This window comes from Anopheles maculipalpis, chromosome 2RL, assembly GCF_943734695.1.
Source record: "Anopheles maculipalpis chromosome 2RL, idAnoMacuDA_375_x, whole genome shotgun sequence".
NCBI lineage: Eukaryota > Metazoa > Arthropoda > Insecta > Diptera > Culicidae > Anopheles > Anopheles maculipalpis.
The window spans coordinates 33,092,653-33,118,316 of NC_064871.1; the positions used below are offsets into that span (position 1 = coordinate 33,092,653).

A 25,664-nucleotide genomic window follows, 5' to 3' on the forward strand; every position below is an offset into this window, starting at 1 on the left:
TGTCGCTTGACATAGTTAAACCTTTCGCCGCCTGTAGTAAAATAACTGTATGGTAACAACGAGATTTACACATATACACACATACACATACACATACAAACAAAATCTATTAATTGTGGAAGGTGTTTTGTTGCTTTTGTTCCCTATTGATATTTGTGCGTTTTCAATTTCTTCCCCGTCCTTTCACAAATCTAGAAGAGAAGAGAATAGACCAGGAAAGCAGAGTGCAAAACAAATGGCATTAACACAGCGACAATTCAAGTCATAGAACAAATGTCTCCATGTTTGTGCGATTTTAGATCCAACAATTAGATTGTTTGTGGTGTAAAAATCATTTTAAACATTGGAACACTTATTTGATGACCTGAAAACACTGCAGCAGGTTCTCTTTGGCATCTTTAAATCTAATATTCAAACGAAAAAAAAAAGAATTTCGGTGAAGGCATGAGTGTGCGGCTAGGTTTATCATGGTAAAGATAAAATATTAAATTATCGTTAAATAATACACACACTCACCTTGCTTTTTAAAATAAAAAAATATAGATACTTGAGGAAAATGTGCAATCATAAGCATTGAAAAGAGAAAAAAAACTGTTCGTCAAAAAAAGTCAAACCGAACTGGCAAATTCATGCTGTTAACAACGGGTTTTAGTTGAAGAAACTGCTTGCACTATACCCCAACTGTTTCTTTCTTTCAGAGACCAGAATGAGTGATTGGTCAGTAAGATGCAAAACCAAAAAAAGATAAAAAGGAACAAAATAGATGGCAAGACGCAAATCGTGTGTACTTATGCGTATATATATATAGAAAAGAAACACTTAAAACTGAATTGCAAGTTTGTTAACATAGTTCTTAACGTACAACGTTTATCTGCGGAGATACAAAACAAAAACTCCTTCTAACACGCCCTCCCAAAAGATGTTCGTGGATCTTAGGTGATCTTAGTTTTTGTGTGTATTTTTTTGAAACTATTTTATTCCTACAAAACAACCAAACCAAACCCAACGATCCTCCCCCGGGAAATCGATGTTCGAGATATAATAGTTCTCGTTCATTTGTCACGATCATTTGTGTAGCCTTTTCAAACCTCACACAATCTCCTCACGCGCGTTCAAAAACTTTGCCAGGCGTGTACACAAGGTAAAAGCTGCATAAGGAAGCATCAATTTACGGTTCGCTCGTATACATACAGCAATATGTAATATGCTGCAACTGCATTCGTCACGTATGCGGTGCAAACAAAACAAGAAAAAGCCATATTTTCACGTTTGAACAGATTCTTAGGTTAGGATTAAATTTACTTGCAAACAAAAAAATGGAAACGGAAAGGATGATCAACGTGTGTATGTGTGGGTTTTCTCCCGTAAGATATATGAAGCATATTTAAACCGAAAAAAGCACAGTTGCAAGTCAAAATGCGCGATCATGGTACTATCTCTGTGCACATTTAAATCACACACACGCCCGCGCACACACACACACGACACGTGCTCTAAGACACTAGCAAAAGGAATATCCCTATTTAACACCTTTCCAATTTCCATGCGGGATGTGTCTTCGTTTGTTCGAATCTCTCCCACAAAATTACTTCCCTTTTAAGCGCGCATTTCGTCGTGATTTCAATGCTCCTCTCATGCCGATTCATACAGTGTGCGTGTGTGTGTATGTGTCTTTTTCGCCATATTCGCACGTAAAATAATCGAATAATCACGGATTCATTATACCCCACCACGGGGCAGACGGCGGAACAGCCCATCGTCGGACGCAAAATGTCCACGTGTGGCGGTGGTCCAGATTTGGGCTCGTGTACACCACAAAACTGTGCTACGGAATAAAGCAAAAACTATACTCTCTGAAAGACATACTCGAAATGGTGCCAGTTTGGCGTCCAACGGGATTGTGGTTAATTCTTTCTTACCGAACGGTAGAAAATGATTCCGAAATTGGCTGAGATGTGAACATCCTTCGAATGGCAATCTAAATAACTTGCAATCTCTATATCATGCTCCACTTCCAAATGTTTCCTTAAGCGATGTGAAGAATGGTTTTCCACAGAAGATTCGCATATTCATATCCGTTTTCCACAGCATGCCCGAAATAGTCGCCGAAAATCCGTAAAGAGAATGGCGCTGTTGATGAACGGGCGGTCTCTAGGACTCTGAAGGATCTATTCTTTCGCTGTCCAAAAATTCTATTGATCATGGCTGATGTCATTTGGAGAAGTCTCCTCGATTGACAGACGACGAGATTACTATTTTATTTTGTCTTTGAATTGTTTGGACGCTTCTTCTTGGCCTGCTCAGCATTGAGCACATCGTGTCAACATGGCCAGGTGTCCAAACAGTTTTCAGGAAACTCGGTCTAGGGCTGCAGTTCTCCATCCACGGTTGCATCTGATCTCCGACAGGTTAGACTACACTTGATACAGCCAACGAGCTCGCTGTTCTCCTCTACACCTCGTGCCGAACGGGTCGCTGACGAGCGCGTTCTTGGTGACTCATGAGTCCGTCATCCTCATCGTGTGCCACAGCCAACGTATCCTACCGGCTTTGACTGCTTTCAGGATATAACAGGTTGGCTGATAAGTCCCCGGTCTGACACATAGAATGCGCCGCTAGTATTAAATGCATATTATTTTTATATAGCACCAACCTTCAAATGATTCGTGTCAAAATTTGACGTCTGTATGTCAATTAGTTTGAGAGACAGAGCGTCTTTTGTCAAGCAACTTTTGGTTGCTTGACGAACGAAAAAAGAACGAAGAAGAAAAAAGTGTTGTTCCACCAAGACAACGCACCGTTCCACAAGTCATTGAGAACGATGGCAAAAATTCATGAATCTCACCCACCGTATTCTCCAGCTCTGGCCCCCAGCGACTTTTTCTTGTTCTCAGACCTCAAAAGGATGCTCGCAGGGAAAAAATTGGGTGCAATGAAGAGGTGGTCGCCGAAACTGAGGCCTATTTTGACGCAAAACCGAAGGAGTACTACCAAAATGGTATCAAAAAATTGGAAGGTCGTTATAATCGTTGTATCGCTCTTGAAGGGAACTATGTTGAATAATGAAAACGAATTTTGACAAAAAAATGTGTTTTTCTTTGTTAGACCGGGGACTTATCAGCCAACCTGTTATGCATCGCGAAACAGTTCAGCTAGCTTCTGGTTCATTCTCCTTCGAGACACGCCCTGCTTGCACATACAGCCAAAGATAGTCCTTAGCACCCGCCGCTAGAAAATGGCGTCCTCCTTCAGCTTAGTCCAGGACTCGTACCCGTAGAGGACTACCGGACGTATCAAGGTGCGGTATATCGTACATTTCGGGTGTTGTGTTAGTCATCCGGATCGCAGGAGTTTGTGGAGTCCGTAGTAGGTACGATTCCACTGAACAATGTGCCTTCGGATTTCGCTGCTTACGTTGTTGTCCAAAGTTACGATCCTACTGTACCATGTTTGGACGCTATAACTCCTGAATTCTAGTCCATTAGCGATAAAATTCTAGCCTCTATTTTCACGTTGCCACGTTGCTGCCCGATTTGTCCAATTTTTTCAGCTCAGCTCAGCTGGCTCGGCAGGACCACAGGTTCATCGAAGGAGAAAAAAAAACAATCAAGAAAATTAACTAACTTTTTGGGATTGTATAGTAGCATGTTCATATAATTTTATTTACTGCACCACGCCACGACGATAACGATACACAGAGGGAGTGTTTTTTTTTTTGTTTGTTTTATCATAAAAATTCGTTTAGGCACATGGTGTTCGTTTTCACAGTTCCAATATTACTACTAATATGCATAGATTCTGTAAAATGTCTTTGAACTTTGCACCTTGCAAAGAGTTGCAATCTACCTAATAATAAGCCCGAGCAGCTCGCTCGTTCGTCACTTTAGGTCTAACTAAGCAAAACAAAATCACACTCGGACGTGGAATGGTGAAAAGATAGAGGAAAACAACAGATAGGTCCCGAGAGAGGGAGATTTTCCCAACATCTGTGTTTGCTAAGGAAGCATTAACGTACGCTAGGCGTTTTAAGTGAAGGTATTACTTTCGGCACCATAGGTGTAAAATGTTAAGTTATAATCATTGTTTTCCGCAGATTCCGAGATCGTACACATGTGCACATACATGTATGTCTGTAGATAAGATTAGAATATCCAGTGACGTACGCATGCATGCAATTAAGCAAGCAAAGTACGTGGAAAATGATTCATCTCGATGAAATCCTGCACTATCGCCTCCAGCAGCTCTCGCGTAATCTGCGGACGACGCAACCGATACCCGTATGACTTAAGTTTTTCGTTGCTTAAATGCAAATGCTTGTGCAGCAGCAATTCCTGATCCATGTATGGTGTGAGCGGTGTATTCTGCACACCATCCCGCTGGCACAGTTCGGCCCACGGTCCTAGATGGCGATCGTTAATTTCCTCTATGGCGCCAGCCATATCCAGTTTCGTCATGTTGGACATGGTAACGCCCCAGTAGTCGATCTTGATACCAAACATGTCGGCCAGCAGTTCGCTGATCATTGCCTGCGTTGCGTTGCTGTCATCGCACACGTTGATCGTTTCGTGCAGTGTGCGATCGGTTTGCAGAAGCTCCCAAATGCTACCGCACACGTCCTCCACGTGCACCACGTTCATCTTCATCGTTCCGGTCCAGAGGAGTTTCATCGTTTCGCCAAGATGCTTATAAATTCCCGCTATAATGATGCGTGGTGCTAAAAGCAAAAACCAAAAACAAAGGAGAAATAATAATCGGCCAACTATTAGTCACCTGTGTGGTCACTAGCAAAGTGGTGGCGGCACGTACTCAATCCCTTCCGATCGCCAACGCCGTAGCAGATCGGCAGTCTCAGTATGGTGTAGGGCAGCTCCTTTAGGGCAGTCAGTTCCTGCTCTACCTTTGCCTTATACTTGCCAACCATTGTCCACGGTTCGACCGGGCAGTCTTCCTTTTGCGGCACCTGCTCGTCCGAGCACATGCTGCCGGTGCTTAGCTCGATGTAGCGCTTCGCCTTATGCTTCACAGCCTCGGTTGCACAGTTTAAGCTTAACTTCAGTATACCTTCCTGGTATACGGGGTCTGTTTGGCCGGGTTTCGTTTCGGCCGCACAGTTTATCACATAGTCCCAACATCCTCCTCCATCGGTTTCCGGCTCGCCCTCGCGCTCAATACGGAACGCATTTTGGCACGAGGTAGGATTTATTAGATTGGCGCTAACGAACTCTACCCGCTCGTTGGCGAAGGCTTGCGTGTGCCGGGCGTTTAGCCATGCCATTAGCGGTGGTGTCTTGTCCACCACCTTAATGCGACCGGCCAGATCATGGGTGACGAGATGGTCGACTAGATGCCGTCCAATAAATCCACATCCTGCGTGTAAAAAAGTTAGGGGGAATGCATAAGTAAATAGAAAATAATCGTTTGCTTGTGTGTGCTTGATCAACCATGAAACAAAGATTCCACGACTATCATCGGTGATTGATCGTTTGCGGCTCTGCGCAGAAACGGTGGCATTGAACCGTGATTATCGCGCTTCGGAAACCGGCTTTCGTGCCACACGTTCTTGCGAACGGGATGCGCAGAATATCGATCATGGGTGGGCAATTATGTGACATTAACTTAATTATGAACCCAGCCAGCCAACCACACATACACAGAGAAAGGAAAGCCCACATTGTTGCGCAATGATATTTTTCGCTTCCCTTACCCCCTTTATTCTCATAAAAAAGGCTAAATATGCGTTCCATATACTTCCAGCAGCCACCTACCTCCAAGGACTAGAACGTTCGGTTTCGACATGATTGTTTACTCCTTGCTGCTACCTTTTTAAAAAAAACAAAATGCGGTACAACAATTGCTTCCACACCGGCACAGAGGGAAAATGATACACAAACACTTTATACACTAACTTATAGTACAAAAGGCAGCCCGCGCGGGACTAAATGGCACTGGAAAAAGGAACGAGCAGCGTAATGAAGCTTAAACGCGGAACAGAAGTACTGAAGTGAAGTGAGGACTAATGTACAACAAGTGCAGCAACGGAACAACAAAAAATGTAACACAACCAGTGCAGTGTGCAGCAGTGCAGCGAAGATGCAGCCACCGTCCGTCCGTCCGTACGTCGTCGTAGCGGCACGATGAGTTGTTTTTGTTTTCTTTTTATCGCCAACTGCTCTCTGCTTTATATCGTTACGTGTGTAGTCCGGCCGGCCCGGCATGCGTACGTTCAGGTTGGTACATGCGTATGTTGCGTGAGATCGGCGATGCGGCGAGCTACTGCTGACGGTTGATTACGCGTGAAGGAGGAAAGTAAAAAGGTAGCAAAAATGGTATTTAAAGCAATATTATATATCGGCAGAGATAAAATTTGAATCTGAAGATATCACTATGATTCAAATAGGATTTTTGTGTAACTATTTCTGCGCAAAAGTTGTATTTTGACAAACGTCAAAGATTTGTTCACGTATCAGCCTGGATTATGACATTTCTCGAGCAACAAGCCAACTGTCACTTCAGCGCGAAGGATTTCTGACGTGTTGTTTTGTTGATGTACACTTGGCACTTTGGCAAATTTGTAAGCCACCGGGAAAAAGCTGCAAAATGTTCAATATCGCTACACACATGGTAAATATCCTGGGCACAGTAAAATACTCTCAGGCATTATACTATAGCACTACCGATTTGCAGGACTTTGAGGGTCAAGGAAGGGCCGAAAAGCTTTCCCGCATCATCATTACACTGTTCGGTACCGTCGGTCTAGTGTGGGGCTACATTATCCAGCAATTTTCTCAAACGGTCTACATTCTCATCGCCGGTGTACTGCTGGCATCGATTGTAAGTATTATGGATGTAGGCTGCACCTACTGGTAATGATGGCTAATGCTTTTAAAACTCCCCATCCGTTAGCTCACCATTCCACCTTGGCCCATTTACCGTAAGAAGCCACTAAACTGGCAAAAGCCTCGCCCCGATCCGCAGTCTACGCAAAGCTCATCGGATGAAACAAAAAAGAAAAAGAAAAATTAGTTCTTTCTCGCATGAAACACACTTGCTTAAACGGTTAATTTACAAATAAAAAACATTCTATGTGGGCTAGGCATTCGTCCGATTTGTCGGAGTCAAACAAAAAAAGTGTGAGTAATGTCTTCCCTCATATATTTCTCACTAGTACAGCGGTCGTTTGTACGCTTTCAACTTTTCGTGATCGTAATGGCTGTGTATTAGATTGTACATATGCCGGAAGAAGAACAGTATGTTATCATACTGCCCGTTGTATGGTTGCACATTGTCCGGATTCACCTCGCTCGGGTGAATAATACGATCCTTGGGGATTTGATCCATGTTCAGATGTATGTGATCCAGCCCACGATACCGGCTGTCCAGCCCCCAGGCGGCAATGTGCACTTCCAGCACGAACTGATGTATCGCTTCAACCGTAGCCAGGAACCACCGTGGACTATTACGCTGATGACGCCAAAATTGAGAAATTCTGTTCTGTATCACAACGGTACGCAGGCAAGCTAAACGTTCATCCTTGTAGATGCCACGACACTGGCTCCAGGTACTGTCGATGAAGACGGCTCGCTTCACCGGGAAGTTCGTACCGGTGGACCCATTCGACTGTGGGACCAGCAAATGTGTGTCCACGATATCGTGCAAACGGTAGCGCAACAACGTACCCATATGATAACCCTTCGGTAAGCCATAATTTTCCTTCATCTGGTACGTTTCGCCACTAAACAGGCTCGCCACGGTAAGCGCTGTCGGGGTGGGAAAGATCAACACAACACCGTCCTCCTCACGATAGTCCGGGATGGCTGGATAGGTGTAGATTTTAACATCATCCGGCGCCAGTATGGCTGCATGCACCGCCGTACTTTTACCATCGATCTCGTTCCGATGCTTTATGATGTCGATTTTTACTGGCAGCCGTAGCCGGGGCACACGCGCTTCTATTTCCCCGACCGGAACGTAGCATGTGTAGCAGAAAAACTTGCGCGACTTGCCACAGCTCGGGCAACAGCTGCGACCCTCGACGTCCATCAGAAAGTCGGTGTCCGCAATATCCATCCCTTCGAAAGGGTCTTGCCGATTCGGAGACGATTCTGCTGAGGCCATATTTATTGGGGGTTTGGTTAATTTTGGTAGGCGATTAGCAAATGCCGGAAAGAGATATGAAGATCTTTTTTGAGTGCGTTTGTTTACATTTTTTTATGTTTTTTCTTTCTTTTGTCTTTTGCCATACTGCAGCTGACATTTATCATTCAATTCAAATTTGTAACGCGTTGCCGTTAGGCGTTATACAGTGCTTTGCACACTTGTGTCGCGCTTTGAACGACACATGGTCAATTTAAAACAATCAGTAAATGTCCAGTATAAAGTGCGAGAAGCGCAATTTGAATCATTTGATCTCACGTACCAAAAGACTTCGTCGGAACGCATCAAGAACCGCGAAGCAGATGCTTGAGGCCTCGTATATGAAGATAGAAGCGGATTTTCCTATCAATATCCCTGCTCTAGAGGGTTCACGTACAGTTGAAGCCAGTTGCAAAGAGTTTCCATCGGTTGTGTCGCAGTTGCACACATACGAGTGTACTAGGTGAATAAGAGACATCGCGAACGGATTCTTCAGTGTTGCGAGGGCCTCCTTGAGGTTTAATACACCACTGCTCCTAAGGGAGCTTCTCTGAGTCGAATGGACTTTGTCGTTCACAGCTTCGTCCAGAATGCAAAAGACCCTGCAATAGGAGAGAGTTTTTCATCTAAGAGACTTTGCAGTTGAAGGATTTTTGTCTACCCATGGATATATTTCCTCGCAAATGAATATAAGGAGCAAAGTCGTTTATCACTCTAAAAAATGCTAGCTTTTATTAATCCCAGTTAGATAAGCTTACAACAGTACCCTCCAAGAACGTTATGCTATATCTTTATTCATAACGTTTACACAAGTGTACAACAAATATAGAGAAAGACAGTAACATAGCGAAACCAAAAATTTGAAAAACAAAAACATACAATTTGCACACCGTCCACTGTTGGTTTAACTGTGTTTATTGAATATACTAGTAATTGTATGTATATATATTCATATATTTATAGGTATATCATCTATCCATCGATTCACCGTGTTTAGGGATGTAAGGATGGGGGCCAAAAATTAGACACCGCAGGCATTGAAATCACCACGCCATTTATACCACCAATTATTTAAACCAATATCCTCCTTTTTGGACAAGCCGTTTCTCTAACCATGTTGTGTTTGTTTGTGTGTGTTGGTGGAGGGAGTTTTTATGTTATCCTTTTTTTTTTGTTTACATATTTCACATTAAACAACGACGAGTACAGACAGGAAAAGTGTGTGTGTGTGTAATTTTTTGTTTGCTCACTAGAATATTATTTGACATTATCAGGAATTTCTAAAGTGCTTTTTACTGGATGCTCGAGCCTGCTGCTGCCCTCCAGAAGAGAACAAACATTGTCACATCAGTGCATCCGTGTGTCTGTTGGCTCCTTTCCTTCTTATCCGATCCCTCTTCGCTCTTTGTCTAAGTGACATCATCATCCTCATTCGGATGATGCAACGCCATGCGTCCTGATCCTTCCTCAATGGCATGTATGTGTGGAGGAATCGTTTGATGTGAAATTTGAAGCGTGTACACTATTGGATAATGAAGAATGTCTAGTGTTTTTTTTTCCTCCTTGTCTTTACTCGCTCTCCTGCAGATCCGTTCTATCCGTAGATTGTAAAAGAAAAGAACCAAGAACACGAAATATGCAATTAAATTGCTCTCATGATACATGCAGCGGAAGGGAAAATTTTTTTGCTTACGGTTGTAGTAGTAGTTGCAGCAGCACTGTGTGTATGAGTGTGTGTTTATAGATAACTTCCTCGATCTTTTCCGCTCCGAAGAAGCGATCAATCCCCAGAAAACGATTCACCACATTCGAACAAAATAATAAAAGAAGCATAAGAAGGTTTATCCGTCAGCCACCACGGAGCGTTCACACAGTTCTAGTTGGCGCACATTGTTAGCTGAGCGATAGCTGCCCGAGCGCCAGCAATCGTTCGACGGCCGCATTTATATCGCCGAACGAAGCAATCAGTGCCTGCAGATTCGCTTCCCGGTTGACGAAGCCCATCGCGGTCAGCTGATCGAGCTGGGACCGGTAACGCTCCTCCGGTGGAATGTTCGTGTCAGCCGTACCGGACGACATCCCGTTAATCATGCGGGCCATAAACTCGGAAAACAGACCTTCATTGTTCGGTGGTGCTTGGCCACCGGCGGCTGCCGCACCTGCTCCTCCAGCAGCTCCGCCGGTGCTGGTGGCGGTGGTGGTCGACGACGCCGGTGCACCCGGCATCGGTGGAATGCCCATCGAGCTCATCAGACCCGGTGCGGCCGAACGTAGCTGCTCCATGCCTTGCTGAATCTGCAGGATCGCGTTCAGTGCCTGCGGATTGGTCACCATCTGCTGTACCTCAGGATTCTGCATCTGGCGCAACAGCTGGGGCATCATCGTGCGCATCTGCTCCTGCAGCGCGGGATTGTTGGCCAGCAGCGGGTTTTGGTTCATCAGTTGAGCGGCCATCGCCGGATCGGCGCTCAGCGCTTCCATCATGGACCGGGTTGTCGGTGAGTTCAGCATACTCGACATAACGGATGGATTTTCGCTCATCTGCTGTATTAAACTCTGCATGGCCGGTGTATTGAGCAGACCGAGCGGTGCTCCGGCCGCATCCGTTCCGGCACCAACACCACCGGTTCCGGCTCCCGCAGCTGTACCACGACCGGCTCCACTGCCCGCACTACTCCACGGATTAGGCAGTGGGCTTCGGTTTTCGGTGCCCTGTTGCGGATTGCCACCACCGCCACCTCCACCACCGCTAGCGCTGCCCGAATCGGACGCACCGGCGTACGGGTTGCGGAAGGCAACGTTCATCATCGGTTCCTGAATGTCGCGATAGATCCGCTGCAGCGCACTATACCCACCCGGGACGCTCTCCAGGTTCGAAATGGCACGATCATGCGAGCGCATCAGCTCCTGCAACATCGACGGATTGCGCGCCAGCTCCATCGTTTGTCGCAACAGTTCCGGATTGTTGAGCATGTGCGATATTTCCGGATTGCGCTGCATCAGCTCCTGCATCTGCGGGTTCGAGGTCAGTATCTGGCGCATCGTGTCCGGGCTATTCATCATCTGCTGCACGAGCGGATTGTCCAGCACGGTGCGCATCAGGTCCGGATTATCTAGCAGTTCGTGCTGCATGCGCGACTGCAAATCCATAAAGTTGGTCTGATTGCCACCGAGCGCACCGAGACCGGCGATACCGCCCAGCTGATTCAACCCGAACGGTGTCTGCGACACGTCGGCCGGTGCTCGCCGTGCTGTCTCGGATTCGGCACGGGCTGCCGCCTTTATCACCAGGTACACCGTCAGCCCTTCCTTGATGTTGTGTGTCTTGAGCGTGTCGGTATCCTTCATGATTTTTCCAGCAAAAATCAAACATACCAGCTCGGGGTTTGTGTCGAACTTTTCCGCCACTATGAGCTTGAGCTGAAAGCGAGAGGGAGCGAGAGACAGAAAGAAAAACAGAGGGGAGATAAAAATCAACATTCAAATTGCATTCAGCTGTCCCCGGTCGGAACATTCAACGACCGCCGGTTCCGGATTATAGTCAATTAAGTAATGGCTCGTGTAGCCTTTAGCGGTGGTTTAGTGATAAACACATTTCAACATTTTCAACCTTCAATCCAGTAGGCTGTGCGCGTACTAGTGTGCGTGTGTGTGTGTGATTAGCAGTAGCAGCAACAGCAGTCGCTCCAGCGCAACTCACACACTTACAAGCATGTGTCATGTTTTTGTTCGATTTTTCCTAGTCACTCTGCTGCCCATACCACCTAACCTTATCCCTGGTGCGACCCTTTTTTCTATCACCGCAAGATAACATCGAAACGACCGGAAATACAATAACCGGACCACGGAACGGCAACCGGAAACTACATCACTTCGCACCGAAATTTCTAACAGGGCAGAAAATTCTCGAATTACTAAAAACGCCACACCGTATAACACGGACGCTGCTGCTGGATGGCCCGTCTCGCTCTCAAACACACACGCCCGCCATCATCGTCACCGATTTCCGTGTACGGCCGCGGTTGATGCAACACACCACTTACATCTTTAATTTCTGCATCCTCTTCGATCTCGACCGATTTCCTATCTTTTGGCGTTTTCACGTTGATGGTGATTTTTTTCCCACTCGCTCGATTCTCCGCCATTGTTTCGCTGCCTGTTTTGTTGTAGAATCTTTTCTCAGCGACGACACACCACCACACTATAGTGACGGGAACGAAATCAGCAGCCGTACTGGGAGGTTGGTTCATGTAGTGCATTGTTTGACGTTTCGCGTTGACCGACGGGGAAGAAGCTGGCGAGTGCGATGAAGAAGCCACGATGACGTTTTGGTGCCGAAAGGCACTGTTGATGTTTTTGAATTGGCAGGTAGGTAGTTTCGTATTTTATTGTAAATTTAAAGTAAAACTAGAAAAAAGCATAATTTACTCCAACAAACAAGAAAATTACAGTTTCAAGAGTAAATATCATTCAATTACTAAAATTATATAACTTTTACTTATTACTCCGCACAAAAACAAAATAAAGAAAATGAATACAATTTGACGAGGTTTCTGATAAGGTTCACAATTGTAACATTTATTATCAGATCTGTGTGTGGTGGAGAGGGTTGAAAATAAACGAATTTTTATTTGTGCGATGAACCGAATTTTCTTCCTATATTGCACGGCATTTATTCGCTGGTTTACGAGAGTTTTCTGTCTGCAGGAATTTAAATTTGTTGTCACGATCGACGGAGGAGCCGAGGACCATATGGAACAAGAACACTAGTAATCGTTCAGTGAGCAAACACGGATAATTTTATCAATGTGTCAAGTGTACGTAAATTAAAACTATAGTGATGGAATTTGACTATATACTTTCCGTGTATCCGAGTATTTAGAGTGGACCAACGGGTGTGTTTTGTTAGTAACAAATACCGATATTGTGCAGCACAATACGTGTACTTGCAATACCTTATAACATTCAGGTGCCAAATTCTAAACGGGTTTTTGAGCCTTACATAACTACAGTCTTCAGTTTTAGTGTGTTCTTCGTTTGAGAGCTAATCGAACGCTATCAATTCCACCATTCCACATTTTTTCTCCCTATTGCTACGAACCAAACGTGAGGTTAAGCGGCCGGGATGGAGGATGCACAAAGTTCGACATTCGCGAATGTCCAATTCCGATGCATGAGAGTTGGGGTGAAGACATATCACAAATCACAAGCACACATACAGTTCCTGCTAAAGTTTGCAGTAGTAGTTAACGTGCAACGTTCGCCACCAATAGGTTTGGTGTAACAAATCGCTCCAAACCAAGTCAGGTACAAATTGTCCATCTAGTGCACGCCTCAAGATGCGTACGAGCGTGCGTTTGCCCTACAAGAAAGAGATTAAATAAAACGGTTCTCCCTAATGCGAAATTTACCCTCCAGTACGGGGGACATTCTTGGGCAGAGGAAGAGCATACGAGTACGAGTATGACAACTTTTGGAAGCCTTTTTCCTCTCAAACGGGAACTGATTCGCGTTTTACGGTCCTAATATTGGGTAATTGCTGGGGACGGGATGTATATTTTTCATTCAAACCGTACCGTACGCTTCCTTTCCCAATGCACTTCCTTGATACATCGTACGGAAAAATTCGAAGTTGTTAGAATGAAACTTGCTTGAGAATGCTTTACGCGAACAACAACAATGTGTGTACAGGATGTGCATGATTCAAAACCATTAATGGGACGCAAGCACTGTAGCATTTTTTTATGGTTTTTAAAAGTGGCCAAAACAATACACAGAATAAAGAATATACAAATGGGATGAGTGTTAACGTGTAGATGACAATTCGACTACCAACTACCGATCATGATTATGAAGCGATGAAACACAAATCTACCACATAATATCCATTTCCTCTTTTGTTCAATATGTTTTTTGCTTTGCTTACACTACACTACATTCAACATTGCCATCAATCGAATTTACTAGTATATGAAATTGTCTACTAGGTTGCATACTATGAACTATTAAATATGCTTTAGAATATAGTTAAGACATATATTTTTTACGCACGTTTCGAATTTGTTTGCCGTGCGTGTATACTTGAGTGCACGATAAAGGTGGTGGTGGTGGTGCTCTAAATGTAACGGATATATTGAGCCACTAGACAATCACGCACTACCGTCCCGCCCTACAGGACGCTATTGATTCATTTAATGTGTATGATGAATATAATATGAGCATGAAGAAAGTGCAAGTGGAAGGCATATAAGCAACCAGTAAAATCATGCGTTAACGCGATAAAGTGAGTACAGAAAGAGTAAGATATGAAATGGGGAACATTCGCTGAATTTAAGCCCTCAACATGCAAACACACACACACAATAGTAATAAAAGTGTAAAAATTCCCAACAAATGTACGATTACTAGAGTTCATCAATGTCTTTTGATTGGTCTGCTTAAGATGGGACAGAGAATTGTGTGTTCGTATTCGGTTCACTTTCTGTGAGTACCTCTAAACAAAATATTTGGGATATCTCATTATTACGCTGACCGATATTAAACCTTATCCTTTTACCTACTCACGCTCGAATTCACACCTAAAAGTATTTTCTGATTTTTCCCTTTCTGTGTTTGTCTGCACATTGTCTAAGCTAGAGATGAAAATGGAGTCATATAGCAAACACAGTGTCATTTTACAGGACTGAGAATGATAAGCTTTTAAATGGCATGCTTCAACACAGGATTCGCTAGAAGGGTAGCCTAGCAACGATATTCGCTAACGATTACACTGGGTCGGTTGGATTTCAGTTTCCAATTTTGTCCCATTTGCTAGTGTACCGCCCGGCAGTAGAACTGTTCGGTTAGCGGAAGATGATAAGATGATAAACTGTATGATGGGGGCCTGCAGCACGGTATTGTAAGCCACATTCCGGTAGTGATTTGAGAACGAAACGAAACTGAATGCAATTACAGAAAAAATAATCAAAGTAACACAACCAGGCAAACAGACACACACACTCGCATACACAGGAGCAGATGATGGTCGTCACCCGTGACGGCAGGAGCCAGAATACACACACACACACCGTTCTGACAGGCTGTTCTGGGGGAGAGCCACCGCTACATCCTCTCCCAGCTGGCGGGGACAACATCTTCGAACGATAATGGCATGTGAGCAAACTGTGTGGTATGAAGGCGGTGGTATTAACGTATGGGGACGTAATGCGTGATGCCCGATAGCAACCGGCAGACGATGCTTGTCGTGAGCTGATCGATACCAGCGAGGACAGTGCTTCGAATTTTACCAAACGATGCACGGGAACGCTTTACTCAGTTCTTACTGACACTCTTGAGCATGCTGCCACCGCCGCCCACCACACGCCTCGGTCCGTGATCGTGCACGGTCAGGTCCGGTTGGGGCAGCAGTAGCTGTCCCGGTGGATGCGCATGGTGTTGCGCTTCGTGTCCTGCACCTCTGGAAGACGATCCGGCCGGTGGTGGCACAAGGTGTACCGGGATAGAGTTAGATTCGATCTTTTTCTTCAGCCCACGGAACGTTTGGGTCATGTTTCGGAGCTGATACCGGAGCGAGTTTGTCATTTCCTTCTGCAGCTGCTGCACCTCCTGCAAATCCTTGCGCAAATTCTGGTACTCGTTCTTCACTTCCGTCACGGATTCTAGCAGCTCCATAACGGATTCATTTTCCAGCGACTCGAGCTCATTTTCGTCCAAATTTCGCTCGACGTCCGTTAGTTTGAGTGCAAGCGAATCGAGCTGTACTCCGGCAGTGTCCACCTACGGAATGGTGAAAGAAAAAAAAAAACAACCGAAAGAAGGCGTCGACCGTATCGGGATTTAAAACTCAATCATTTGCCCCTTCTTGAGCGTTCTTACACATTTCTCCAGATCGCACAATGCATTAGAGATCATGTTTACTACATTAATGCCACTTCCGACCTATAATTACACTGTTTTCGCACAAATTAATCCTGTTTTAACTGCACACTAAACATTGCAACATAGATTTTCGACGATAAATGTTTTTTTGTTGTACAAAACAAAAGGTCCTGGCCAAAGGATCTGTCAAACTTTGAATGAAACGGTGGAAATACGGCACAGTGCTGCCAAACACCAATTTTAAAAACAAATTGTTTTTTATTTTCTTTAAAAAATAAAACAACTGCTACGAAAATAAAACCTTTTGCATACAGGTAGACAAACAGAATATTGAGGAATAATTTTACATTTCTTTCGTGAAATACTTTTAATTTCGTGCAAAAAATGTCACCAGTTCGTGAAGAATTCAAGCGCAATATATAAACAGTCAACTACCCACACAAACACGCACAGTTCGCAAGGCAAAAGCGAAATATCGATTTGTTGTGATCTCCCCAAACACGGCCAAACAAAGCAACGGATAAAACCTTCTTTCCCCGTCCGGTTGGCCTGTCCACCAAACTGTGACGGCAACCATGTCCACCGGTCGCTTCGTTTCGTCGGCCTCGATCGGCAGCACCAGCACCTCGTCCAGCACGCAAATATCGGCCAACGTGCCCATCTCGAACACGGCCAACAAGTGGAAACGGGAAAGTGATTGTGATGAATTTGTCGGTGCACGACGTTCGAAGCATACGGTGGTGGCGTACAAGGAAGCGATCTACGTGTTCGGTGGGGACAATGGCAAAAACATGCTGAACGATCTGATACGGTTTGGCGTGAAGGATAAATCGTGGGGCCGTGCATTTGCTACCGGTACGCCACCAGCACCGCGGTACCATCATTCGGCGGTCGTCCACGGTACGTCGATGTTTGTGTTCGGTGGATACACAGGGGACATTCACTCGAACTCGAACCTTACCAACAAGAACGATCTGTTTGAGTACAACTTTCAAAATGGTCAGTGGACGGAGTGGAAGTTTATTGGCCGTACGCCGGTAGCGCGCAGTGCACACGGTGCCGCTGTGTATGATGGTAAGCTGTGGATCTATGCTGGGTACGATGGAAACGCCCGGCTGAACGATATGTGGACAATACGGTTGACGGTATGTAAGGCTCCTGATGAGGCTAAATAACCTCGATCCAACCGTTTAATCATTCGTTTACCATTTTCAGGGCGATCATCAATGGGAGGAAGTGGAACAGAAGGGTGACCGTCCGCCGACATGTTGCAATTTTCCTGTTGCCGTTGCTCGTGGCTGCATGTACGTGTTTTCCGGACAAAGTGGTCTGCAGATTACCAACACACTGTTTCAGTTTAATTTTAAAGATAAAACGTAAGTGTGCTGAATGGGGTTCTACTATTGAAAATATTACATTTCCACGAGCGCTGCCGTGTCCTTACTCTTTCAGCTGGCGACGAATATCTACGGAGCATATTCTGCGTGGTGCGCCACCACCCCCGGCACGACGCTATGGCCACACGATGGTACATCACGATCGATTCCTGTATGTGTTTGGTGGTGCGGCCGATTCGACCCTTCCCAACGATCTTCACTGTTACGATCTGGACAGCCAAATATGGTCGACCGTAACTCCTGCACCGGAATCACAAATCCCCAGCGGTCGCCTTTTCCATGCAGCGGCCGTCATCGGTGATGCGATGTACATCTTTGGTGGCACGATCGATAATAATGTACGCAGCGGCGATACGTACCGGTTCCAGTTCTCGAGCTATCCCAAGTGCACGTTGCACGATGATTTTGGAAAGTTTCTACAGAATCGCCAGTTCTGTGACGTACAGTTTATCGTCGGTACGGAGGAAGTTAAAATTTCGGCTCATATCGCTATGATTGTGGCGCGTTCGCAATTTTTACGGTCTAAGATATTGTAAGTTGAATTTTTCGTATCTTTGTTTTTACTGTAAAATGGTGATAATTATCTGTTCTAATTTTTACATTTGCAGGGCCGCACGTGATGCAAGAAATTTGCATTTTGAAAAACTCTTTGGCACGACGGACGTACCGCTGGCAGAACAACCCATTCTCGAAGTTCAACTGCCAGATGCCCAGTCGGAGGCGTTCGAGATAGTGCTTAATTACATCTACACCGATCGTATTGTTTGTAAGCAAGAAACGGAGATTGGAAAGGAACTGCAAAAGATACTACTAATTTTCTCCTCTTCACAGTTAAAGACCCCTTCAGCCACAAGCTCGTACTCATCATGATGGATGTGTACCAGCTAGCGGTACAGTTCAACATTCCTCGCCTAGAGCAGCTCTGCGTACAGTATCTCGAGTTTAAGATCTCCAAATCGAACGTACTCGATGCGCTGTACAATGCGGACCGGATGGGCCTAACGCTCATCAAAGACTACTGTCTCGGGTTTATCGTAAAGGAAGATCACTTCTACAGCATCGTGATGTCGGCCGAATTTGCTGCCCTCGACAAACCACTAATAGTGGAGATTGTACGCAAACGGCTCAACCCCAGCAAAAACACCACCGACATGAAGTACGACAAAACGATCGGAACAACACTGGAAAGTGATATGGCCGTATTTCTCAAATCAGGCGGAAAAGAGTTCTGCGACATAAATCTGGTGCTGGAGGAAAAAATCATACCGGCCCACAAATCGATACTGGCCGCACGCTGCACCTACTTCCAGGCGATGTTCCGTTCGTTTATGCCGGCGGACAATACGGTTAACATACAGATCGGGGACATTTCACCTTCGCTCGAAGCGTTCGATTCCTTACTGCGGTACATCTACTACGGCGACACCAAGATGCCGCCGGAAGATTCGCTCTACCTATTTCAGGCGCCCTGCTTTTACGGGTTCGCCAACAATCGGCTGCAAGCGTTCTGTAAGCACAATCTGGAAAATAACATCACGTACGATAATGTGCTGCAGATACTGGAAGCGTCGGACAAGATGAACGTGCTGGACATTAAGAACTATGCGCTCAAGATGGTGGTGCACAACTTTAGCCAGGTGGCAAAGCTACCGAAGATGCAGGATCTGTCGCGGGAACTGTTGCTGGACGTAATAATGGCGATTGCGGATATGAAGGTGGAAAATAAGCAGCGCATTCATGATACATTCATTAGCCAGTACAATGATATTTGAGCAGGAGAGATGGATTGAGCAGAGGAGGGAGCAGGGTTTTACGGAGTTAGATGCCAGTGGAAGTAATTTATTGCAAACGTTGCACAGATGTACGTTTTATCGATGTTAATTATATAAATAAAGTCTATATTGGTGGTTCTAAACAGCACGGAATGGTGTCAATCTTTCATCATTTGCACGGTACTGTGAGGATGGATTGCAAGCAGAACGACGATGAGCTTTACTTACTTATTCATCAGGCTCTAAACTACTGCCAGTTCATTATCAAGCGACCTTTCTGGTGGAGGCATACACCTCCCCTCGCACCATATCAACTTGGGCCTACCACCCCTCCTCTGTCCATGTGGACAACCTAAAAAGACGTTGCGGGCTGGGTCGTCCGGTGCCATTCTAATAGCATGACACGTCCAACGGAATCTGGTTAGTCTAATTCGTGAGTCTAAACTTCGATCGTCGTTACAGTTATTTTGAGTAAAACAGTTTCCTCAGACATTAGAAAGATCGGTTGATAGTTAGCACCCTAGCGCTTATCTCAACATTAAAGATGGTCCACGAAGATTCCACCTCCAAGCCGCGGATGGCCCTCTCAAGCGCTAAGTTGAAGAGTAGATAGACTAGCCCATCGCCTTCGCGAGGACCCTCAGTGGAAACAAAGGGACCCGAGAGTTTTTCATCCACCGTCACCTGGGATGTGACGTTGGTCATTGTCATTCGTACTAGTCTGGTAAGTTTGGCCGGGACTGCTTCGTACAGTTTATCTCTGGGGCTATGCTATCGTATGCGGCCTTAAAGTCGATGAAGAGAAGGAAAGCGTGGAGCTCCGCCATCTTCTCCAAGATCTGCCGCATGGTGAAGATCTAATCAGTGGTAGATATCACGTTTCAGAATACTCTCTGATAGTTTCCAACTATCTCCTGGTCCATGCCCTTAAGCCGCCCGGACACGGAGCATACTACCAGCCGGGGGCGTTTGATAACCCCCGATGTTCATTTGTTCTTAATAATCAAATTGGTACATTGCATGATATCGTTTCTCCAAGGTTGGAAACAAAGAAGATTTCAAAGCTCCTTGAACTTATTTGTATACATCATATAACTCCATTTCTACGCTGTTTCCCATTGCTGTACATGTCCATGTACTTATGATACAGCCATCTTGCTCTGATCCTAAAATCATTGCCAATAAACTGTCGACAAACACATATGTATAGTTTCAAAATATTTATTTCCTCGCAATAGAATGTAGAAACAAACAGCAAAAAAAAAAAACACCTTATTATTTAGACAAAAATATTCTTGGATAAAACACTAGACACTTTCTCTATGCCCTTGCCTTTTGATAAATGAGAAATAATTATTATTAGCTAAAATCTGTACAATTATGTGTTTTTGCTTGGTGGTGTGCCTTTTGCACTTGTGACCATTTGTTCGAAGCCGTCGTCTTGAATCGATCTATAAACAAATTTCATCTAAAACATGACTGATGTGCTCTTCCAAAATGTTAAACGAGATTTGTTAGCCTATCCATTGCAGCTGAGGTTACAGGTGCACACAATACACAAAAAAGCATGCAAAAGAGAACACTTAAATTTATACTCACAACATACATGAAATCGGGAGATATTCTAAAACGACTGGCGAGTGTAAGTGACTCTGAGAAACACTACCTATCCCACACGAGTCCCAGGCACTTTTTGAACGTACGGTATCTCGACTCTACTTTGGCCTAATGTTGCACACATGCCATGCAAACCTATATATCTCTGCGGCTTTGAACTTTTGTGTTTAGTTTTACGATACGATATAGAGGGAAACACTATTATATTCCGTCCTGCCTACAACACGTTGTAACGCTTAGTTTAATGCTTTTTTTCCACCGTTGTACATACTAAAATTTCACGGTTGGGCTCTCGCAAAAAAAATGTAGAACTACATTCATCCTAACCTAGATATACTATAAACACCTACACACACGCACAACTAATACACCTTTTCTAACACACCCTTTGTTTAGAACGATAAAACCAAAAAAAAAAACAACGCTTTATGCATGTAGAAAACAAATCGGATTAACTGATGATGACGAAAAAAAAAAAACTTGATTATTATATACTAATGATGAAGAAAAAGGTGAATAAAATGATTGAAATGCGATCATCGATGAGACGGTATTGCAAGGTTAATTAACCTACGTTTCAATGACCAAAAGTACACCCTTATCACCTACCCGGGTACAAATAACATTTAGATGATAGTTTAAAAATCTTTTTCCATTTATTTTTGTTTTCATAAATCTGTATCATCTATATTAAGCATTCCAAATCGTTCAAGTGGATAGCTCGACTACGTGAAATGTTATTGAAAACATAAATATGCGAAAAATACACGGGTAGGTGGTAGTAGGATGTGAAAATGTGAATGATAATGTGTTAAAATAGAAAAAAAACAATTGAAACTAATTTGAATGTTTAAAAAGGCCTATCCAAAACAAAAGCGTTTGTTTGTGCTATAATATAATGCAATTGTTTTGTAATAAATTGAATGAGAAATTAAAAAAGGAAAAAGGCAATACCTCAAAAACTTTGTGTGTAAGCTTTAGAGGATTATACCCTTTGTGCTAAATGAGAAGATGAATTTCATGTACGAAAAACGATTATTGCTCACAGCCCTTTTCTTCCTCTGTCTTCTGTTTCTGTGTCTGTAGCTTTTCCTAACTACTAGTACTACCGCTACTACCGCTGCTATTGCTACTTACCATTAAGCCAAAAACTATACACCTATATTGCTGGGTTTTTGCTCCTTACATGCCACCACCTTTGGTCATTGTGCACGCCGCAATTGTTTCGCCCGCTTTGTAGATCCTGCTTGCAACAGTTGCAATGTTGCTTCTTGACGTTGCACCGCTTCCTCCTCGTCAAGCCTCATGCGTCGTCTGGTGCTGCAACCATTTCGACTTATTACGGGTGGAGCTTTAAGATTGGCGTGCAGCGTTGCTAAACATCGAGTCGGTGTGGTCGTGCTTACACCGAACTCATTCAACACCAGCTTGGCAGCTTTTCCTCCAGTGCTGGTAGGGATTGGTATGGCTCCACCGTTCACAACACCATTCGAACGTAATGCTCTACGCATTACCAACGTTTCCGTCGTGGGATGATGAAGATCAGAATGATCGTTCAGCGATCCTTTATCGACACTCGTGATGGTGGCGTTGGTGGCTCGTATTACCGTTTTCCGACGCTTTACAATTGCACCACCGAAAGTTTGCAATTCGGCGCGTTGGTTACGATTCGCCCTTGAATGACGACGACGGCTGGAACTACGCGTTTCGTAGAAGATCGTTATAACGCGGGCCGACGGCGATGATCCCGGTGGTTTGCGTGACCGTTGCTTTACCAGCACCGGTACGACGAGCTGCTTTACGGTCGACGAGGTCGTTGAGGAGGCACTGTTTTCATCATCGCCACTGTCTGTGATGGTGGTCATCCTGCTACTACTGGCCGTACTTTCCGTGTCCGTATGCGTTAGAAGCGCCTTTGATGTATGAGGAACGTATGAGGAAGAGACCTCATTGATCTGGATTCGGTGACCATGAATGGAAATGATCTGACGTTGAGGTGAAGTAGCCGAGCTGGGACCACTTTCCTCTGCCATTTCTTCCTCCTCGTCATCCTCTACGTGCTCAGCTTTCTGCGATGGTGAATATTTGCTGCACGTTGCTTCACTAGGATGATGTCTATAATCGTACCGTTCCATCTGATAATCTTGATAGTGTTGCTGGTGATGATGATGATGGTGATGATGATGTTGAAATTGGTGCTCTTCAACCTGATCCATCTGGTGGTACTGGTGATAGTTGTGATGGGAGGACACGTGCTCAATCGGTTCGGAATGGGAAGTCCTCGCGTGCTCTTCGTACTCGTGCGATGGTGCAGGATGATGATAATTGTGAAAGTGTTCGATGATGGCCAAATTTTCCGTATGCTGGTACCCTGTGCTCTCTTGCGCTCGAGATTGCTGCTGATGGTAGTACGTGTCCGGTGAACTGCAAGACTCCAACATTTCAGCTCGCAATCGTTCGGATTTAGTTTGCAAATTAGTTAGCGAGTACGTGGAATCGCGGGACTGATTCGGGATGATCGTATTATCATCGTCCGCCGAAAGCGTTGAATAGTCGTACATCGTTGCATCGTCTTCGTCGTGCGTGCCATCACTTTCTACCATGGTGGCTTTGTTGCCGTAAGTTTCAGTTGCATCCTCGGCAGCATCCAGATCAGCGTGTCCAGTAACTGGATGAAAAAGCGACGTGTAAGAGTGGTCCGTATTTTCAAAGCTCCGGTTTAGCAACGTGTTGTACGATTCGGCAAAGCTGTCTGTGTAGGAGGATAGATCCTGATCTTGGTACGAGGTAGATGGAAGGACCGGACTAATGTACTGATCACTGGCAGCAGCTTGCATATGTGCCATTTGTTGTAAGTGTTCCGATTGTTGATGAACGGAATCCTCCTGGTTTCTGTCGGTATCACAATATTCCTCTGTGGTGTGATGCTGATAGCTGTGCTGCAGCTGGTGTGCATTGTTGCTGTACCTTAGACTGTCCATCTGCGGCATTGACGGGATTGACTCGCCCCTTGTAATGCAGTCGAATAGATGAATAATGTTGCTTCCCACTGTACCTTGGCCTGTGGCTAGCGGATCACTAGTTGCTACGTGCTGGATGCTGTCCTTAACCGACTTGAGCACGTCTCGCTTCGGCGGTCCAGGGGGATCAAGCATGATGATAACGACGGACGTATTGTCGGCTTTCATATTGCTTCGACTCCACCGTTCGAGCGCTTCGTTTACTAACAGCTTGCTTGGATTTTTCCACTCATTGCCCCCTTCCAGCGCTATGCGAATGTTTTCCATTTCCGCATTTCGTACAATGTCGACGGCGTTTTTCGGTGACATTACGTTCCATAGACCATCGGTACCGAATATGAGACATCTGCGAAAGAGATAACACATTTTATGGTTCTGTAAGCATCTGTAAGAATCCTTTTTCTCTCTCGTTTACTTACCGGTACTTTTTTGGATCGATCTCTATGACCGACACGTCTGGTACGGGACTTACAACGAACTCATCCATCGCCGAATTGTAACTCCACAAATCTCCCAAACTTCGTGCTACCGCCAGAAACGGTATCTCGTCTATAGGTGTACTGCGTCGTACAGGGCCCTTATGGCCAATGCGTGGCCTATTCCACACCACGCGAGGCACCCCGGACTTTGTAACAACCTTACCACCGCAGCTCATAATACGCATCTTTTCGGCGTAACTTTCCGGCTTATGATCTTCGGTAAGTGGTGTTGCAACCCAGCGACCGTCGTGTGCCGATTCCTTATCATTCTGGTACCCCAGCACAATGCCCGAATCGCCTACGTGACCGATGTAAATTTTTCCACGTCTTATAAACGCAATGCTGGCCGTCGTTCCTGCCGTGCTCGGTAATCCAGACGATGTTTTGGGCCACTTATCTATGTAACGGAATGGAAACATATTTGTGTTACCGAATGGGAAGATGGAAATCTTATTAGGGATATTTCCCGCCCAAAGAGTGACGAACGAGATGAGAAAAAAAAACATGCAAAATAATAATAAAACCAGCTGAAATGTCCAATTTGATTGACATTAGCTGCTGTGTGTATTTCTGTGCACACACACACGCACATAGCAATACGCTCGCGTATGTCAAGCATCAAGGGGTAGGTGTGTGCGTGTGAGCAAGTGCGCTTACGTCAACCTGTGTGTGCGGACAAATGAGTGGGAAAATTAAACAACACGAAAATTCATGAAAATGCAAACATGAGGTCAATTTCCGCATCAGCAACAAACTTTTGCGAAGTTATATTCTTGCCCAGATGCAATGCGCTGGACCTTTTGCACTGTAATACTGTACGCCTTCATGGATATACCAACACACATTAGCAGATGCACAAGTGAAAGGCCACCACCATGGAACAAGTAGGAGAGAAAAAAAAAGTCCCCCACAGATAGGAAATGCTGGTCGTATGTGCCTTCTACTACGTTGTTTACCTTGCTCGCGCCACATCGAATAGTGTGTCTGGATGTAGCCTTCGCGTATCGATTTCAGCACATCGTCATCATTCTCCGACCAGAACAATTTCTGGCTCACGATCGTATTCATCAGATGCTCCTTGGCGAAGAGGGACGCTTCCGCACCGCCATGCCCGTCGTAAATGCCAAAGTACGCGTACTCCAGATTTTGGTCATTCTCCGTTTGCTGGTAGGCGACGGAAAAGCAGTCCTCCTGGTACTTGCGGCCACCGATTGACGTGTGGCCCGTCACACGCAAATTCACCCCGATCGACATGTGTAAAAACAAAACAAAAAACACAGCTGCAAATGCACTCGCGCTCTGCTGTCGGAGTTTAGAGGGAAAACTTTCTCACGCGTACACAAAAATAGAAAACAGAACCAAACATCG

General features: G+C 45.0%; 8 protein-coding genes across 8 annotated transcripts in view; 2 read left to right on the forward strand and 6 right to left on the reverse strand.

Annotated features, from left to right (window-relative positions):
- The window catches only part of LOC126557318 (serine/threonine-protein kinase Pink1, mitochondrial), a 251,977-nt gene that overhangs the window by 167,893 nt on the left and 58,420 nt on the right, over positions 1 to 25,664 (reverse strand). The gene's annotated exons all lie outside the window — the stretch shown is intronic.
- LOC126558331 (uncharacterized) lies at positions 4,176 to 5,832 on the reverse strand. The gene is made up of 3 exons (XM_050214327.1): positions 5,766 to 5,832; positions 4,807 to 5,367; positions 4,176 to 4,714 (listed from the first exon to the last, which is right to left on the reverse strand). Exons 1-3 carry the CDS (start codon positions 5,794 to 5,796, stop codon positions 4,176 to 4,178), a joined length of 1,131 nt encoding a protein of 376 aa, XP_050070284.1. The 5' UTR covers positions 5,797 to 5,832.
- Positions 6,503 to 7,038, forward strand: LOC126559525 (signal peptidase complex subunit 1). The gene is made up of 3 exons (XM_050215694.1): positions 6,503 to 6,621; positions 6,685 to 6,831; positions 6,904 to 7,038. Exons 1-3 carry the CDS (start codon positions 6,598 to 6,600, stop codon positions 7,021 to 7,023), a joined length of 291 nt encoding a protein of 96 aa, XP_050071651.1. The 5' UTR covers positions 6,503 to 6,597; the 3' UTR covers positions 7,024 to 7,038.
- Positions 7,134 to 8,115, reverse strand: LOC126558585 (tRNA-uridine aminocarboxypropyltransferase 1). The gene has a single exon (XM_050214622.1). The coding sequence runs from the start codon at positions 8,113 to 8,115 to the stop codon at positions 7,162 to 7,164; it is 954 nt and encodes a 317-aa protein (XP_050070579.1). The 3' UTR covers positions 7,134 to 7,161.
- LOC126557665 (ubiquilin-1) lies at positions 10,019 to 12,353 on the reverse strand. Its single transcript, XM_050213518.1, has 2 exons — positions 12,177 to 12,353; positions 10,019 to 11,553 (listed from the first exon to the last, which is right to left on the reverse strand). The coding sequence occupies exons 1-2, from the start codon at positions 12,276 to 12,278 to the stop codon at positions 10,027 to 10,029; spliced, it is 1,629 nt and encodes a 542-aa protein (XP_050069475.1). The 5' UTR covers positions 12,279 to 12,353; the 3' UTR covers positions 10,019 to 10,026.
- On the reverse strand, positions 15,315 to 16,155 carry LOC126559255 (uncharacterized). Its single transcript, XM_050215385.1, has 2 exons — positions 16,009 to 16,155; positions 15,315 to 15,909 (listed from the first exon to the last, which is right to left on the reverse strand). Exons 1-2 carry the CDS (start codon positions 16,042 to 16,044, stop codon positions 15,445 to 15,447), a joined length of 501 nt encoding a protein of 166 aa, XP_050071342.1. The 5' UTR covers positions 16,045 to 16,155; the 3' UTR covers positions 15,315 to 15,444.
- Positions 16,572 to 19,192, forward strand: LOC126559739 (leucine-zipper-like transcriptional regulator 1 homolog). Its single transcript, XM_050215912.1, has 5 exons — positions 16,572 to 17,156; positions 17,227 to 17,387; positions 17,464 to 17,940; positions 18,017 to 18,174; positions 18,240 to 19,192. The coding sequence occupies exons 1-5, from the start codon at positions 16,587 to 16,589 to the stop codon at positions 19,178 to 19,180; spliced, it is 2,307 nt and encodes a 768-aa protein (XP_050071869.1). The 5' UTR covers positions 16,572 to 16,586; the 3' UTR covers positions 19,181 to 19,192.
- LOC126556946 (lateral signaling target protein 2 homolog) lies at positions 22,000 to 25,550 on the reverse strand. Its single transcript, XM_050212524.1, has 3 exons — positions 25,253 to 25,550; positions 24,237 to 24,693; positions 22,000 to 24,163 (listed from the first exon to the last, which is right to left on the reverse strand). The coding sequence occupies exons 1-3, from the start codon at positions 25,548 to 25,550 to the stop codon at positions 22,000 to 22,002; spliced, it is 2,919 nt and encodes a 972-aa protein (XP_050068481.1).

Coding starts and splice junctions, on each gene's coding strand:
- LOC126558331 (XM_050214327.1), bottom strand. CDS start 5,796: ATGTCGAAACCGAACGTTCTAGTCCTTGGAG. Junction 5,368..5,765: donor GAACGTTCTAGTCCTTGGAG/GTAGGTGGCTGC, acceptor TTTTACACGCAG/GATGTGGATTTATTGGACGG. Junction 4,715..4,806: donor TGGCGATCGGAAGGGATTGA/GTACGTGCCGCC, acceptor TTTTGCTTTTAG/CACCACGCATCATTATAGCG.
- LOC126559525 (XM_050215694.1), top strand. CDS start 6,598: ATGTTCAATATCGCTACACACATG. Junction 6,622..6,684: donor TCAATATCGCTACACACATG/GTAAATATCCTG, acceptor ACCGATTTGCAG/GACTTTGAGGGTCAAGGAAG. Junction 6,832..6,903: donor GTGTACTGCTGGCATCGATT/GTAAGTATTATG, acceptor CCCATCCGTTAG/CTCACCATTCCACCTTGGCC.
- LOC126558585 (XM_050214622.1), bottom strand. CDS start 8,115: ATGGCCTCAGCAGAATCGTCTCCGAATCGGCAAGACCCTTTCGAAGGG.
- LOC126557665 (XM_050213518.1), bottom strand. CDS start 12,278: ATGGCGGAGAATCGAGCGAGTGGGAAAAAAATCACCATCAACGTGAAA. Junction 11,554..12,176: donor AGGATGCAGAAATTAAAGAT/GTAAGTGGTGTG, acceptor TCTCGCTTTCAG/CTCAAGCTCATAGTGGCGGA.
- LOC126559255 (XM_050215385.1), bottom strand. CDS start 16,044: ATGATCTCTAATGCATTGTGCGATCTGGAGAAATGT. Junction 15,910..16,008: donor TGTGCGATCTGGAGAAATGT/GTAAGAACGCTC, acceptor ACCATTCCGTAG/GTGGACACTGCCGGAGTACA.
- LOC126559739 (XM_050215912.1), top strand. CDS start 16,587: ATGTCCACCGGTCGCTTCGTTTCGTCGGCCTCGATCGGCAGCACCAGC. Junction 17,157..17,226: donor TGTGGACAATACGGTTGACG/GTATGTAAGGCT, acceptor TACCATTTTCAG/GGCGATCATCAATGGGAGGA. Junction 18,175..18,239: donor CTACACCGATCGTATTGTTT/GTAAGCAAGAAA, acceptor TCCTCTTCACAG/TTAAAGACCCCTTCAGCCAC.
- LOC126556946 (XM_050212524.1), bottom strand. CDS start 25,550: ATGTCGATCGGGGTGAATTTGCGTGTGACGGGCCACACGTCAATCGGT. Junction 24,694..25,252: donor TTCGATGTGGCGCGAGCAAG/GTAAACAACGTA, acceptor TCCGTTACATAG/ATAAGTGGCCCAAAACATCG. Junction 24,164..24,236: donor ATCGATCCAAAAAAGTACCG/GTAAGTAAACGA, acceptor TCTCTTTCGCAG/ATGTCTCATATTCGGTACCG.